This window comes from Myxocyprinus asiaticus, chromosome 11, assembly GCF_019703515.2.
Source record: "Myxocyprinus asiaticus isolate MX2 ecotype Aquarium Trade chromosome 11, UBuf_Myxa_2, whole genome shotgun sequence".
NCBI lineage: Eukaryota > Metazoa > Chordata > Actinopteri > Cypriniformes > Catostomidae > Myxocyprinus > Myxocyprinus asiaticus.
The window spans coordinates 26,254,708-26,271,915 of NC_059354.1; the positions used below are offsets into that span (position 1 = coordinate 26,254,708).

The 17,208-nt window shown below is 35.1% G+C and overlaps 1 protein-coding gene across 3 annotated transcripts in view; it reads left to right on the forward strand.

Moving 5' to 3' along the window:
- LOC127448382 (leucine-rich repeat and calponin homology domain-containing protein 1-like) overlaps positions 1 to 15,950 on the forward strand; it is a 115,599-nt gene extending 99,649 nt beyond the window's left edge. For 2 of the 3 annotated variants that reach the window (XM_051710859.1, XM_051710861.1), the window contains one exon: positions 7,764 to 11,611. In XM_051710859.1, the coding sequence (XP_051566819.1) occupies positions 7,764 to 8,045 (282 nt within the window). In that variant the 3' untranslated portion in view covers positions 8,046 to 11,611. Of the gene's footprint in view, positions 1 to 7,763; positions 11,612 to 13,362 lie in introns of those variants that run through there. The other variant, XM_051710860.1, reaches the window with a different exon arrangement.
- The last annotated feature ends 1,258 nt before the right edge of the window (positions 15,951 to 17,208 follow it).

Genomic DNA, 17,208 nt, shown 5'->3' on the forward strand with positions numbered 1-17,208 from the left:
GAATTTGTGGTGAATGCCATATGAATCAGACCTGTTTTTCAATGGCCACTGTTTGTACAAGTTTTAATGTTGGCTATAGAAGCCTCTTATTTAGTGATTTTGCACATTTCACCAACAATCAGCTGTTAATGGTGATGTCCCATAGAATTTCCTGTCGAATTCAGGACCGATCTTAATCTATGTCTGGGAAACGGTTAGTCAAAATGTGTTGTTTTTTTTGTTTTGTTTTTTTGGCAATGACTCGGACTAAAACCTGTATGCACAGGACTCCATGAAAACAGGTCATAGTTACTATCAATAACATAGCTGATTTTAAGTCAGATGTGTGAATTATCACAATTTCTTATGAGTTTTATGAGTTTTAGAAGTCTGACATAAAAACACACTTGCACTTAAGAGAATTACAGAATAAAACATTCACACATGTTGACATGCATAGACACATAGATGGAGGGGTCTGGAGGCCTGTGCTGCCATTACATTCAAAACCTTTGTTAGCCAAGAATTTTTTTCTTGAACAAATATGTTGTCATTCAAATTCGTGCATGTTTTGAGATTTTCAAATTAAATCTTATTTCAGTCTCTCTGTTCAATCTCAGTGTAAAACTGGCCTACACAGCCCCTTCCACTTCTAATCTGAATGGTTGAAGCAACTGAGATTGCCTGATACTGGTCTATGATCAGTCATGTGCTTGAAAGGACAGACCTTTATAGCTCTTTATAACTTCTTTAGAATCATTTCTGCCTTTTGTTTAGCAGTTTCAGGAACCTAAATGACCTTCTCTTGTTATGGTCAATAGTTGTTTGGGAAAAATGATCCTAGATCAGCATTTACAGGCACTTTCTCGCAACCTTATAGTCCCCTACTAAAGCTGCATCATGCTTTGTATTATGTCACCATGGCTTCAGGCTTCATTCATTTCCAGGGCTCCATTCCATCCTGTTAATGGCTCTGACCTGCTCTCAATTAATATCATAATCATGCTTATGGAAGAAAAAAAAATTTATAGAATGTATTTTATCACTTAACTCCTTTACTGAACACTATTATTGGATAATTAAAGACTTAACACTCCTGTTGGATGCATCAAATTAAAATAACATGCTTTTTAGTGTGTCTGATGGAGTTGACACAAATGACAGTAAGATAAAGTTATGAAACAAAAGTGTTTTTATAAAAACCTGTTCCCTTACATGGTTTGTTTGCTTTGTCTACAAATATATCCATTTCAAATAAATTTAGTATTAAAAATAAAAACATTTGAAACATGTTTTGTCCCTTATCTCAAGAATCAGTTCACTATATGTTGGCATTGGCAAATTGACAATCGTGAGTTGGCACGTACTAAAGCCATTACACCAGAACGATTGGGAACAGGTCAGTATGATTAGCTAACTGTGCCGAGAATTCTGGGCATAGAAGGGTTTATAATCGTGCCGTGCCGAACCGTGCTCAAGTGGAAATGCTACCGGAAACGTTCCGTACTGTGCTCAGGTTCGGCCCAATGGTGAACAAGCAGCTATAGTTTAAAAAATTATAAAGATGCTAAAAGTTTTCTGTTAGGGTTAGTCTATATTAATTATAATTAGCTTTTATATATATATATATATATATATATATATATATATATATATATATATATATATATATATATATATATATATATATATATATATATAGTGGCGGGGTGAGCAAGTGACAGACACAGTGGGTGTGGCGTCAAGCCTCGGAGAGGCATTTATTGGAAATAATAATGAAAGTAAAATGTCCATAAAGGGGGATAATAAAGTGTCCGGGGGAATAGTGTTCATAACAAAGGGGGAATCTGGCATACTCGCAGTGAGATGGGGCTCCGTGAATGGCAGGGTAGTGTCCGTGGAATGGCCCAGGCATGAGCTGGGTCCGTCTGCCGCATAAAAAAAAAAAAAAAATAAGAAAATAAAAAAAAACACTTTTGAAACAGAAAAACAAAAAGAAAAGGTTAGAGTGGGGAAAGAAACACAGACATTGGACAACAGATAATTGGAAAAGAGTGTTATGGATCTTAACCCCATTGAGCTTTTATGGGTTCAGCTAGACTGTAAGGTGCATGAGAAGTGCCCGACAAGACAGCCACAAAAAGAAAGAAAGTGCTACAGGAAGCGTAGGGTGAAATGTCACCTGAGTATCTGGACAGTTAGAATGCTAAGGATCTGCAAAGCTGTCATTGCTGCATTTTTTGATGAGAACCCTTTGAAGTAGTTTAAGAAAAAAAATCAAATTGTAATAGTTATTTTTCACGTTATTAATATCCTGACTATACATTGTGATCAGTTGAATGCCACTTTGGTGAATAAAAGTACCAATTTCTTTCCATAAGAGCAAAATCTGTACATTATTCCAAACTTTTGGCCGCCAGTGTACAGTGCATCCGGAAAGTATTCATAGCGCTTCACTTTTTCCACATTTTGTTATGTTACAGCCTTATTCCAAAATGGATTAAATTCATTATTTTCCTCAAAATTCTACAAACAGTACCCCATAATGACAATGTGAAAGAAGTTTGTTTGAAATCTTTGCAAATTTATTAAAAATAAAAAACGAAAAAAATCATATGTACTTAAGTATTCACAGCCTTTGCCATGACACTCAAAATTGAGCTCAGGTGCATCCTGTTTCCACTGATCATCCTTGAGATGTTTCTACAACTTGATTGGAGTCCACCTGTGGTAAATTCAGTTGATTGGACATGATTTGGAAAGGCACACACCTGTCTATATAAGGTCCCACAGGTAACAGTGCATGTCAGAGCACAAACCAAGCCATGAAGTCCAAGGAATTGTCTGTAGACCTCCGAGACAGGATTGTATCGAGGCACAGATCTGGGGAAGGGTACAGAAAAATTTCTGCAGCATTGAAGGTCCCAATGAGCACAGTGGCCTCCATCATCCGTAAATGGAAGAAGTTTGGAACCACCAGGACTCTTCCTAGAGCTGGCCACCCGGCCAAACTGAGCGATCGGGGGAGAAGGGCCTTAGTCAGGGTGGTGACCAAGAACCCGATGGTCACCCTGACAGAGCTCCAGCGTTTCTCTGTGGAGAGAGGAGAACCTTCCAGAAGAACAACCATCTCTGCAGCACTCCACCAATCAGGCCTGTATGGTAGAGTGGCCAGACGGAAGCCACTCCTCAGTAAAAGGCACATGACAGCCCGCCTGGAGTTTGCCAAAAGGCACCTGATGGACTCTCAGACCATGAGAAACAAAGATTGAACTCTTTGGCCTGAATGGCAAGCGTCATGTCTTGAGGAAACTAGGCACCGCTCATCACCTGGCCAGTACCATCCCTACAGTGAAGCATGGTGGTGGCAGCATCATGCTGTGGGGATGTTTTTCAGCGGCAGGAACTGGGAGACTAGTCAGGATCGAGGGAAAGATGAATGCAGCAATGTACAGAGACATCCTTGATGAAAACCTGCTCCAGAGTGCTCTGGACCTCAGACTGGGGCGAAGGTTCATCTTCCAACAGGACAACGACCCTAAGCACACAGCCAAGATAAGAAAGGAGTGGCTACGGGACAACTCTGTAAATGTCCTTGAGTGGCCCAGCCAGAGCCCAGACTTGAACCCGATTGAACATCTCTGGAGAGATCTGAAAATGGCTGTGCAACGACGCTCCCCATCCAACCTGATGGAGCTTGAGAGGTCCTGCAAAGAAGAATGGGAGAAACTGCCCAAAAATAGGTGTGCCAAGCTTGTAGCATCATACTCAAAAAGACTTGAGGCTGTAATTGGTGCCAAAGGTGCTTCAACAAAGTATTGAGCAAAGGCTGTGAATACTTATGTACATGTAATTTTTTATTTTTATTTTTTTATTATTATTATTTTTATACATTTGCAAAGATTTCAAACAAACTTCTTTCACGTTGTCATTATGGGGTATTGCTTGTAGAATTTTGAAGAAAATAATTAATCCATTTTGGAATAAGGCTGTAACATAAAATGTGGAAAAAGTGAAGCGCTGTGAATGCTTTCCGGATGCACTGTATATATACATATATTAATTATAATATATAAAAATATATTAGGGCTGTCGATTTAACGTGTTAATTCAGTGCAATTAATTATATAAAAATAACGCATAAAAATAAAAATAAAAAATAACGCAAGTAATCATGTCCCCGGACCATAATAAGGGATATTCCTTCCATCTGAGCAATTCAAGCTTGAAGTACCACCTGTTTTCTCCAGGGGGCTGTAAGCGAAACTTCAGCTGTTTGGGCAAAGCGCTTATAAAGAGAAGAAACCACACTCACCAACAGCAAACAAAACAAGATGGGAACATGTTCCTGCATTCAAACACAGCTTGATGGAGCGCAAATACGAACGAAGTGATCTCAAGACGTATTTTTCTAAGCTTCAAACTTGACACAGCGACCTAAAAACGGTATGTTTATGACGAGACGCTCCTAAAGCATCTGACGCAGGTGTGCATTGACACGTCCGTAGAAAAGCCCTCATAATATATCTATTTCGGACTGATTGACGACTTCAATTTCAAAATGGATTGTGTGAACTGTAGGCCAATGATAGGCAGATGACATAAGTTCAGTAATATGGAAATATACAAAATATTGCATACTAAAGCCACTTTTTGAATTGTCTTTTTGGTAACACTTTACAATAAGGTTCTATTCGTTAGCATTAGTTTATGCATTAGGTATCATGAACAAACAGTTAACAATATATTGATTACAGCATTTATTAATCTTTGTTAATATTAGTTAATAAAAAATAAAATTGTTGATTTTAAGTTCATATTAGTTCATAATGCATTTACTAATGTTAACACACAACTTTTGATTTGAAAAATGTATTAGTATATGTTGAAATTAACATTAAGATTAATAAAAGCTGTAAAAGTAGTGTTCATTGTTAGTTCATGTTAACTGATGTTAACAAATGGAACCTTATCGTAAAGTGTTACCATTTGTTTTCATATTTAATCGTGTGCCACAATGATGTAATGCATTTTATTTATCTATATTATTATTTTTGTATAATATATATTTTATTTATAATGATTTAAATATAACTATTTATAAGTATTTAATCATTATTTATTGAATTATTGTTATTTGAGGGGCTTTCTAAGCAGATATTTATACATGCAATCAATTGCGATTAATTTGATTAATTTTAATCGATTGACAGCCCTAAAATATATATATATATATATATATATATATATATATATATATATATATATATATATATATATATATATATATTAGATATAATAGAAGTCAATGGCAGTGGTATGTCCTCATTTAGATAGTGAATGTGTGAACCAAGTGAGGTTTTTTGGTCAATTTTGCGACTGCTCTAATTTTTTGCATTCTTGCTCAAACTTCTGACAGGTTTCCATCGGTTGTGAAGTTCTGCCCACAGAAATTAAATTTACAATAACATATACAATATAACTGGCCTTTCTTGTAAGACCGAAAGGAGGTGAACCCAGATGCTGTCTTCTGCTTTATGGGTTGAGCTTGGTCCAAGCCATTCACAACTGGTTGTTCTGATTAGTGTGTCTTACAGGAAGCTGCTACATGTTTAGCTTGTAGTTGTTATAGCTTGTATCTGTAGTAGCAGAGCTACTACGAGTCTGCATGGCAACTAGCTTTGTCAGTATGTGTCTTTCATGCCTGCTATTTTGATTTTTAAAAGGCTAGTTTAATTTCTTGACATATTTTGGGCTTCCTTGGTGAGCCTTGTTTATTCAGTACTGTATATCAAGATATTTGTATTTTTTTTGGTTTAGTTTTTTGTATGGTGTTTTATTTTTAAAAGTGTACGATCTGTTGCAATATACACCGATCAGCCACAACATTAATTAATTAATTAATTTTATTAATTTTCTTTATTCATCACACATTATACATTTGCACATATACAGTGAAATTCTTCTTTTTCACATATCCCAGCTAGGCTGGGGTCAGAGTGCAGGGTCAGCCATGATACAGCGCCCCAGGTCATTAAAACCACCTGCCTAATATTGTGTAGGTACCCCTCGTGCCGCCAAAACAGTGCCAACCCGCAGAATAGCATTCTGAGATGCTATTCTTCTCATCACAATTGTACAGAGTGGTTATCTGAGTTACCGTAGACTTTGTCAGTTTGAACCAGTCTGGCCATTCTCTTCTGACCTCTCTCATCAACAAAGCATTTCTGTCCACAGAACTGCCGCTCATTGGATGCTTTTTTTGTTTTTGGCACCATTCTGAGTAAATTCTAGAGACTGTTGTGCGTGAAAATCCCAGGAGATCAGCAGTTACAGAAATACTCAGTTCAGCCCATCAGGCACCAACACTCATGCCACGGTCAAAATTCCCCATTCTGATGGTTGATTTGAACAATAACTGAAGCTCCTGACCCATATCTGTTTGATTTTATGCACTGCACTGCTGCCACACGATTGGCTGATTAGATAATCGCATGGATGATTGTTGGTGCCAGACGGGCAGGTTTGAGTATTTCTGTAACTGCTAATCTCCTGGTTTTTTCATGCACAACAGTCTCTAGAATTTACAATGAATGGTGCCAAAAAAAAACATCCAGTGAGCGGCAGTTCTGTGGATGGAAATGCCTTGTTGATGAGAGAGGTTAACAGAGAATGTATTGTGCATTGTCCCTGAAAATTAACAATAAATAAATAAATAAAATAAATTTTACCACTGGCATTCTGACCGTACTAAAACTCACCATTGCTTTTTTTAATCTGGGTTGTGCTCTCACATTTGAGAGTAGTCTTTAAGTGGAGTTATGCATTAGCTAAGCAAAGCTTTGTCTAACTTGACCTGCACTGCTTTGGTTTACTGGCTTTTGCAGCATATGCTGCACATACTCTGCTAACCACCATCCAATTTGTGCACCTGCTAACAGCATCTCCCCCAGCACACCTTACGCCAGCCACAGCTGCTCCCTCAAAGAGTTTCTTTCTTTTTCTGAAGGTAGTATGAGGGTCGTTCTCAGGAAATTTTGCCATTAGTGCATTTTTTCCCCTCGTAATTTCCTTTGAAAAGGTTACTGCTGAACTTTCTCATATTTCCTCACCTAATGCCCAAAGTAGCAGGGCCTTAAATGCCATATGCATAGGGGGGATCAAATTTTTTCCCCATTCTGATGGTTGATGTGAACATTAACTGAATCTCCTGACCCGCATCTGCATGATTTTATGAATTGCACTGCTGCCACACGATTGGCTGATTAGATAATTGCATGAATAAGTAGGTGTACAGGTGTACCTAATAAAGTGGTCGGTGAATGTGTGTATATATACACAGTATATACATTATATATTTGAATTACATTCTAAACCGAGTAAAATCTATCAAATAATATAACAAAGTGCAGTACCCTATTACTTATCTCAGTAAAGTAAGTCATTAAAGACAAACATAGCACAGAAATGTCACAGTTTAATGAGAATGACCCAAGAAATTCTTGCTAAAGCGTTTGATGAGCACCAAGCATTTGTTTTTACCTTTTGACCTTTATCAGTGGCTAATCACCTTCCTTTCTCTGTTTTTGGATGGGCAATCTCTCCTCTTTTCTCATTTTCCTTATTTTGGTTTTAATTTTTCTTCATTTCTCTGATCATGTCTCCCTCCATTCATTCAAATGACTTCCATTCTTTCATTATAACTCATTCTCTTTGCCTCTTTCCCTTCTTGGTACACTCTTTCTGCTCTTTCTCATCCCATCCATGTTTTAAATCTCTCCCAGTCTTCTCTCTGTTCGGCTTATGACATTCTGCAGTGTAACCTTAGGCCGGTCTGGGCCGTGGTCGGGGCCTTGCTCATGCTGGAGAGCAGAGGAGCAAAGCAGAAGGAAGGAAAGGTGGAGAGTGACCGGGAGAGAAAGACTGAGGGGAAGAAGCTTGTCCCCGTGTCCACTCAGACTCCACCCCCTTCCTGGCAAATATGGGATCTGATTGGCTCAAGTCTGCTACATGTTTTCTGTCTGGTGGTGCTGTTTGTGGCCTACAGCTGGAGTGAATTTAAATAACATATATATACACAGAGAACACAATACAGTATCATTCATTGATTTTAGAAAGCACAGTTTGGGATGGTTAAGATGTGGTCACACTAGGCTTTGAGCATCCAAAATTACTTTTGTGCCCACAATGAATATCGACAACTGGATATGATGTCATGCTCTAGCGCTTCCGTTTTGTATAAATAACAAAAATAGTTATAAAAATGTTCAAATACACCATCCACTCCACTTTCCCAGAACACTTGAAACCATGCAGCTTTGAAGTTTGTTTTGTTTGTTTTGATCTAAGATGTCAATCTGTGATGTTTAAATACTCTAGTGGTAGTAAAAGACAACTTCTTTGCATGTGCTTGCATTTCCTCTCATGCATTCATAGGAGTATGAACGGAAGTGAATGGAGCACAAAGTCTAAGAAGACCACAATAACTACGTTTCCATCCAAGGACTTTTCGTGGAAAAAAAGTTTTAGCGCATCAAAATAAAGCTGCTAATATTTTTCCATTTAACTCTAGCACATAAACTCTATGTCGATACTTCAAATGTCGCAAAAAACTGGTTTGGAAACACTTTTTGTCTAGAAAATTGGCATTAGCGCAAAAAGGTAATGTCACATGACAGAATTTACCCCAATCATTAGCCTGTGTTAACCATGACGATGGTATACATCAGTGAAAGCCAATTTATTGTACGTGATTATGGATTGATCTTAACGGCATATCACAGATCCGATGCTGCAAACAAGATACTTCAAAGACTGCCAACACATATCTCGTATCATGCACATTGACAAGTGCACAGAGAACAAATTAATGGCCACTGTTTGTGATTTATAAATAAACTGATGGCTACCGCAATTAAATTAAAGTTGCTTTTCCACACCATTCAGAATAGATGGCAGTCATAGAATTAGTCCACAATACAAAAAAAAAAAAAAAACATCATTTCTGTGCACAATGTTTTAAATTTAAAATAAATACACAAGACCAGGAGAAAAGCTTCAGTGTGCTTTTTTGGAGCACTAACATAGCCCAATTCTATAAAATTGTTTAGCTTTTGAAAAAATGCCGGTAAAATTCCCTGTATTAAATTAAATAAATTAGCCTACCAAATGAATAAAGCATTAAATAAAATAATTATCAAATGAAAAAAATAATATTTTTAGACCTAGGCCTATATAATTGCTTTTTTTTTCACACAAACGTAATTTAGCCTTACCCTGTTCTTTAGAAAGAAAAAGTTGGCCGAATGACATTCTCAGAATGTTCTACACTTTTTTCAAGACTATAAACTATCAGAACTATTTGTCCAATGCTGAGCTCACTTTCAGAAAACGAGCTTTTGAACATTTTAAAACATTTAAATATTTGAAATCTAACTCTCTTTACCTCGGATCACATTTGCTGAGCTTCTTCAGAAAATGTAAATTGCATTATGACGCTAAAATTAATTTTAGATGATAATCAAGTTCAGTTGGTCGTTAAAAGTTGCTGGACAAATATGCGGGACATAATGCAGTTGTGATGGTGAAGCTTTAGATTAGATGATTGTTCAAAATTGCCTATTGAATATCAGGAATGTTTCATATATGTAAACCCTGATTTTACACTGCATAAATTTTTCTTTAGTAGCTGTGCACACAATATATACACATGGATGGATGGTCCTTATACTAAGACCAAAAGTTCCCCCACTACTTGGTGCAGGTTGCCAGCTTGAACAGGGCCATCACGATTCGCTTTCGGGTCGGAACCGGTGACAACCTGTGATAGGCGCAACATCAGGACCAATATTACAGTCCTATCAGAAGGGCAACTGCTCCCTTTTGATTGCAATTCTGTCTTCTGACTGCATTTATTTGTGAAATTAAAATGACAGTAAGCTCACTAATTTCAATGAATTGCCTCAATACTCACCCCATTTTACCAAAACATTGTAGGAAAAAAAAAAATAGGGACATCTGGGAGGCAAAAGGAACACAGTTAGCAATATACACACATTTCTGTATGGAAACGGCTTAAGGGCAGGTTTCTTTTGCGATAAACCAAAACTTAATGCGACAAAGTGTTTTTTAAGCACAACGTCATCACGCACACCATTTTTATCGATAAAAGGCCATTTGAATGGAAACAGGCAGAAGATGGCAAATTTTGTTGATAACAAAATAGCACGAAAAGTGGATGGAATCTGGGCTGTTTGACTTGAGAAATTTAATCTTAATATAGACATTCTGATTTATGGGGGGAGAAACAAAGATATTCGGCCCTGTTGGTCAGAGCACATTTAGAATTAAAGACAACAGGTTTGCGATTTGTAGTTTCATCATTTCATAAGTTTCACCAACACTTGCTTCTTGATTAGGCTATGGAGAAACCATGCATAACACATACTGTAACTCAAAATACAAAACATTTTTGTAAGAACACTTTTTAAAAAATTATTTAAAGTAATCTACAAGGTGCACTGTGCACTTTAAATAAGGAGCGGAAAATGGACACGCCCTCACTTTCAACACCTACTGCAAAACACTGAATTTCAACAGTTATACTGCTAAACAAACAAATGCAGAACAAATTATTGTTGGTACTCTTGAGAAATTCAATTCTAAACAATACGTAAGCAGTAGATTTATTTGCATCTGCATGACAAAACCACAGTAATTCAAACACTTATGGAGGTCTATGGATACCAGTCATCCCAATGATCAGCAATAAAATCAAGTGCATTTTTGGTCTGCTTCACAGAAATAACGCGCAGGACGTAGGCAGACAATAATATCAAGACACTTGAGTAAGCAACAGCCAAGATGCCATTAAAGCAAAATAATGTTTTTGCACTGAAGTCTAGTATGTAATTAAATCTGATTAAAAACATTAATCATTAGCATAAGGGCTAATTAATCTATACTATTTGTAAAAAGCAGCAGCTTTTGGCTAATAGTGTTTTTAAGGATCAGCATATATAGTTAGAAGGGATATCATGTTGCCAATGTATATCACGTTAATCTTTTATTTAGATTGAGAATAATTAAAGATCCTGCACAGTCCTTGTAAATTATTACAGTGTGTTATTGTCTATTACTTTAAGCTGATTATGTTTTCTCCCATTGAAAGGGATCAGAATAGGAATAATGATTCTTTGCTTTCATTTCCTGATTATTTGTACAGCAAAATGATATACAGAGAACTAAATTGAAGTTATAATTAATGTAATAAACTCCATTCCACAAATGTGTGACTAAGCCAAATCAAACAATGAGGAAGGACCAGGTCTGGAATAAGATCTTATTCATGTATTCTATCAGTGATCTGTAATAGAGGCAGAGGCGAGTCTTTTAAATAAGAAGTATTCATTAAAACATCAGATTTGAGCTGGTTTTGTATTTGAAAGCATGTAAAAGAAGCCATTAACAGACAGTAATGATGTCACTTAGACCTCAGTAAGCCAGTGAAGCTCTTGACATCACTTCTTTTAACATAATGCTTTAAACCTTGTCAGTGTGATCTCAGCAGTTTGCAGTTATAATTGGTGCTGCATTCAGCATCCTTTTTGACCAAAAAAAAATAAATAAAAAAAAGTGTATATATATATATATATATATATATATATATATATATATATATATATATATATATATAATTGACTGTTCAGGACCTTTTAAAAATGGGAAAAAAATAATTGGTGTCATTTCTCAATTACTTACTGTTATTTTCCAGAAAAGCTACTGGATGTTCGTATTGCTTAAAGTCTTGCATGGCTGCATTGGTTCTTTCGACTGCTTGAATGCTTCTATTCTCTTAATAATGCAGCCTGGTAGACGTTTTGACTTATCTTTCTGTGTTATGTTTAGTACTGCTGCTAATGGACTTTGTAAGGCTTTGTAGTTTTATGACACTGTAAATGAAAAGGAATAAATGTACAGTTTGGGTTCTTTTTCTCCTCCCTGTTGTTCTGTTATTTAAAGATATGCCATGTTTTAGCCTTAAGAAAATAAGTGTGTTCAGGCTTTAGTGTTTGAGATTGTGCAAACATTCAATTGTGTTAAGAATTGATTTCAATAGCTGGCATCACTGCTAAAGGAGGTGAGACTTTTATTAGTTTTAATAACTGTATTCGAAGCACCATAATATTAAATGCTCACTTTTTTTAATTGTTTCTTTCTTGATGGTAAAGATTCCCACACCTTTTGAGTATGCAGTTTCTGTGAGCTCATTAATACATTGCCAGTCATGATTACTGGATAAGGTTTTTTTTGGTAAAAAAAAAAAAAAAAAATGTATATATATGTTAACATAAGCTATTACAATTTGAACTAACTAATTTTTTTTTAAATGCTTTTAAGCCATCATTGTTTATTGTTAGTTCATGATACTTAATGCATTAATATTAACAAATAGAACCTTGTTGTAAAGTGTTACCAAATTTTGAGAGATTGCACTCAAAAAGCAACTTCTATGCTTTTTTTCTGAAATATTTCGGTAAAATATTTTAGAGCTGAGCATAACTAGAAAAACATATATTTACTACAGAAATGTCCATGACTTTTTAAGCTATATATATATTTTTTTTTTTTTTTTTAGATTTAACACTTGACTGAAATATTTCTCATGATCTTAAAAATCTTTTGATCTGAAGGTGTATGCTTAAATGTTTGAAATTAGTTTTGTAGACAAAAATATAATTGTGAATTTAATAAAAAAATAAAGTAAAAAAAAACGTTTTTGAAATTGATGATTTGGACCAAATAATAAAGAAAAGCAGCCAATAAGTGCCCAGCATATAGATGGGAACTCCTTCAATACTGTTTAAAAAGCATCCCAGGGTGATACCTCAAGAAGTTGGTTGAGAAAATGTCAAAAGTACATTTCTTTAAATTCTTGGCAAAGGGTGACTACTTTTGAAGATTATAAAATATAACACAGCTTTTCAGTTTTTTTTTTTTTTTTTTTTTTTTTGTCACGACATAATTTCCATAGTTCCATTTATGTTATTCCATAGTTTTTATTCCATAGTTTTGATGACTTTACTATTATTCTAAAATGTAAGAAAAAAAAAAAAAAAAAAAAAAAAATATATATATATATATATATATATATATATATATATATATATATATATATATATATATATATATATATTATAATAAAGAATGAGTAAGTGTTTCAAAACTTTTGACCGGTAGTGTAAGTATGTGTGTGTAATATATATATATATATATATATACACCAAGCCTAGAAACTTTAAAACTCCCTGATAATTTCAGGTTTTTGACTCTTTTGTCTTTGAATTAGCTCTGATTTCCTTCTTTTTAAATCTCTCTCTGCAGGATAAGTTATGTCTGCCTCATCATATTCTGGAGGAGAAGGGGCTCATCAAAGTTGGCATTACTGTCCAAGCTTTGCTGGATGAGACTTCTACTACTCAAACACTCTTCACATGAGTCACACATGCATAATTCTACTCAGCTAACTCGCACATACACAACACACTAATTCCTGTGGACAGACATGCACCGTTGCTGTTACCAGCTGACCTCCACCAACAGATGAATTCTCTGGACAGCAACCAGATGTTTTAGATTAATTGCAGGTATGATAACATTAACATAGTTTTCCATATTTGTAAGTACTGTTATCTCATCACTTCACTGATGCTCCTGCCATAGTCATCATGGACATATACATAATTTGCTCAACCTAGCTTGAGATATGAAATTCTTTATTTAACATACATATATTTATTAAACAGCTAGTTGAGAGATGTACATGAAAGACAGTATTTTTCTTGATGGTTTTTATATACATCTACTGTTGTGTAGAATATATGATGTCTGAGTTAGACCTTTAGTGACCCTAGAATTGTCCAAAACACTCGTCCTCCCAGTGTCTTATGTAAAAGATCTGTTTTTAACCATTTTTGGGAGACGTTGGTATTGTCTCAGGGGAAGTGTGGCCTCACTATAATTTCATAGTCTCTGCTCTGCTTACCTTTTACGTCAGGTATTTTTTTTTACTAAAAGAATATGTTGTGTGTGTGTATGTACAGATGAAAGCAAAATATACCTGACATCTATTTTAATTGTGTTTGTGTGGAAAAGTACCACATCTGCAGGAGACTTCAGCTCATTTTATGAGAGAGAGAGAGAGAATGAGAGATCATGTTTGCACTTTTTTATGTAAGTCTTTGTGTAAGGATTTTTTTTTTTTTTTTTTTACTTTGTTCTACTTGTGCGTATTTCCTTATGTAAAGTTTGTTGTCCAAAGATTCAGCTCCTATCAAACAGACCAAAAATTCTGAAAATGGTCTCTCATTAGAGATTATTTGACAGTTGCCAAAATTATTATTATATCAAACTGATGTATACTCAAGATTCAAAATATATATACATTTTTTTTTTTTTTATGATACAAGTTTTGTATTTGTAGAAGGATTTGTAATGTGATAATGGTGAATGCAGGTAGGACAGGACATTTATATTTTATGTGCATATTTCAGTGAGAATATATTTTAATTGTTTTTTTTTTTCTTTTTTTGTGGTTAAATTTAAAGCACAATTCCTTAGATCAATGTTCACTAAAGGGCAAGAAAAGCAACTTTATTATTACAGTCTAGGTTCATATATAACAGCAATCATTACTATGACACTTCCTTATCTGATTTCAGAGGAACTCACTTGGTTGTAATGACTTATTCATAACAATAATCTACTTACTATAAATAAAAATACATTCACAAAGATTGTCTGCTCTTAAAACTGTAAATCATTTTATGACAAACATATTGCTAACTAAAAGCTAGCCAAAAGTTTTAATTTGGTGTGCTGAGAAAACATAAGTTTTCTTAATTTCATAACTTTTTCATTGACAGAATGTTTAGATTTCCCTTAAACTAAACCTGTCATAAATTAATTGTAATTTAATCAAAAGAAATGTTAAAAAAATAGATGGAATGGGGAAAAAGTGTCTATTTTTTAGAGGTATCAGAAAAGGAGAATAATTAGATTTAGGTCTTTGAATGAAGTATTGAAAGAGATATTTAAAATTTTCAAAACATTCATAAATAGGTTTCTGAATTTATATCAGAAAAATCTTGGTATTTTCTGAATTTGAGCACTCATCTGACAGTTTTGCATTCTGCTTAGACAATACTATCAATATTTGCATTCTATAGAAATTCACTGCTGTATCTTTTGAGGAATTCTGCTCTTAGTGTTGTCCTCTGACATTTAAGTTCAACTACAAGATCAAAAACAAAATCTTTGCAGCAGTGGGCAAGTTGTGCAACAATACTGTAATATCAACATTCCCAAACACTTTGGAGAAAATGTTTTAAAAATCAGTGAAGCTACTTTTGAATATTATACACTAGATGGGAGTTTAAATGCAGGTTTGATTTTTGAAATTATGGTGTTTTGCACTTTATATGTTTTGGAATTTTTTTTTTTTTTTTTTTGGCAACTGCCAAATAATATTATTCATGGTATTTATTACAGGATTTGGAGAAACTATATGAGCTAATTAAATCAATGTTTGATTACAAGTCACCATAAAATGGGATACAAATCTTTAACTGCTGAATGTTATGTGGCTACTAGTCTATTTTCTTCTTGAAAAAAGCTTGTACTAAACATTTTTGTACTGTATTTTTTATTTTTTTATATATATAAATAGGAATTATTTTTCCATGTCTTTTCAGTGTTTGAGATTTGCATATTTTTTATGTTTGCTTTATTCTGATGTAGCATATTTTACCCTTTTATAATTCTGTAATTTTGTAATTTTCCTTGAAATTTTACAGTGCATGCACATTAATGTTTTTGGGGAAAGCATGCATGTAACTCCACCTTTTGCCTTAACCTCTGTATTTAAGGTTTATTTGTACCAACTTCTTCCAGTAAATAATTTCACCTTCAAAGACCAGTTTGTTTCTTTAACAATCAAGACAGACATGACAAAGTTCTTAATTGCTAAGACTAAATTGCTACTCTTTATGTTTTTTATACTGTTCTGTACAGCTGTGCTCAAAAGTTTGCATACCCTGGCAGAAATTGTGAAATTTTGGCATTGATTTTGAAAATATGACTGATCATGCAGAAAACTCTTTTATTTAAGGATAGTGATCATATGAAGTGGAGTGGTGGTGATGTAGTGGACTAAAGCACTGAACTTGTAAGCAGAAGGTTGTTGGTTCAATCCCCACAGCCACCACCATTGTGTCCTTGAGCAAGGCACTTAACTCCAGATTGCTCCAGGGGGATTGTCCCTGTAATAAGGGCACTGTAAGTTGCTTTGGATAAAAGCGTCTGCCAAATGTAAATATGAAGCCATTTATTATCACATAGTTGTTTGGCTCCTTTTTAAATCATAATGATAACAGAAATCACCCAAATGGCCCTGATCAAAAGTTTACATACCCTTGAATGTTTGGCCTTGTTACAGACACACAAGGTGACATACAAAGGTTTAAATGGCAATTAAAGGTTAATTTCCACACCTGTGGCTTTTTAAATTGCAATTAGTGTGTGTATAAATAGTCAATGAGTTTGTTAGCTCTCACGTGGATGCACTGAGCAGGCTAGATACTGAGCCATGGGGAGCAGAAAAGAACTGTCAAAAGACCTGCGTAACAAGGTAATGGAACTTTTTAAAAATGGAAAAGGAAATAAAAGATATCCAAAGCCTTGAAAATGCCAGTCAGTACTGTTCAATCACTTATTAAGAAGTGGAAAATTCGGGGATCTCTTGATACCAAGCCAAGGTCAGGTAGACCAAGAAAGATTTCAGCCACAACTGCCAGAAGATTTGTTCGGGATACAAAGAAAACCCCACAGGTAACCTCAGGAGAAATACAGGCTGCTCTGGAAAAAGACGGTGTGGTTGTTTCAAGGAGCACAATATGACGATACTTGAACAAAAATGAGCTGCATGGTCGAGTTGCCAGAAAGAAGCCTTTACTGCACCAATGCCACAAAAAAGCCCAGTTACAATATGCCCGACAACACCTTGACATGCCTCAAAGCTTCTGGCACACTGTTATTTGGAGTGACGAGACCAAAATAGAGCTTTATGGTCATAACCATAAGCGCTATGTTTGGAGAGGTGTCAACAAGGCCCATAGTGAAAAGAATACCATCCCCATTGTAAAGCGTGGTGGTGGCACACTGACGTTTTGG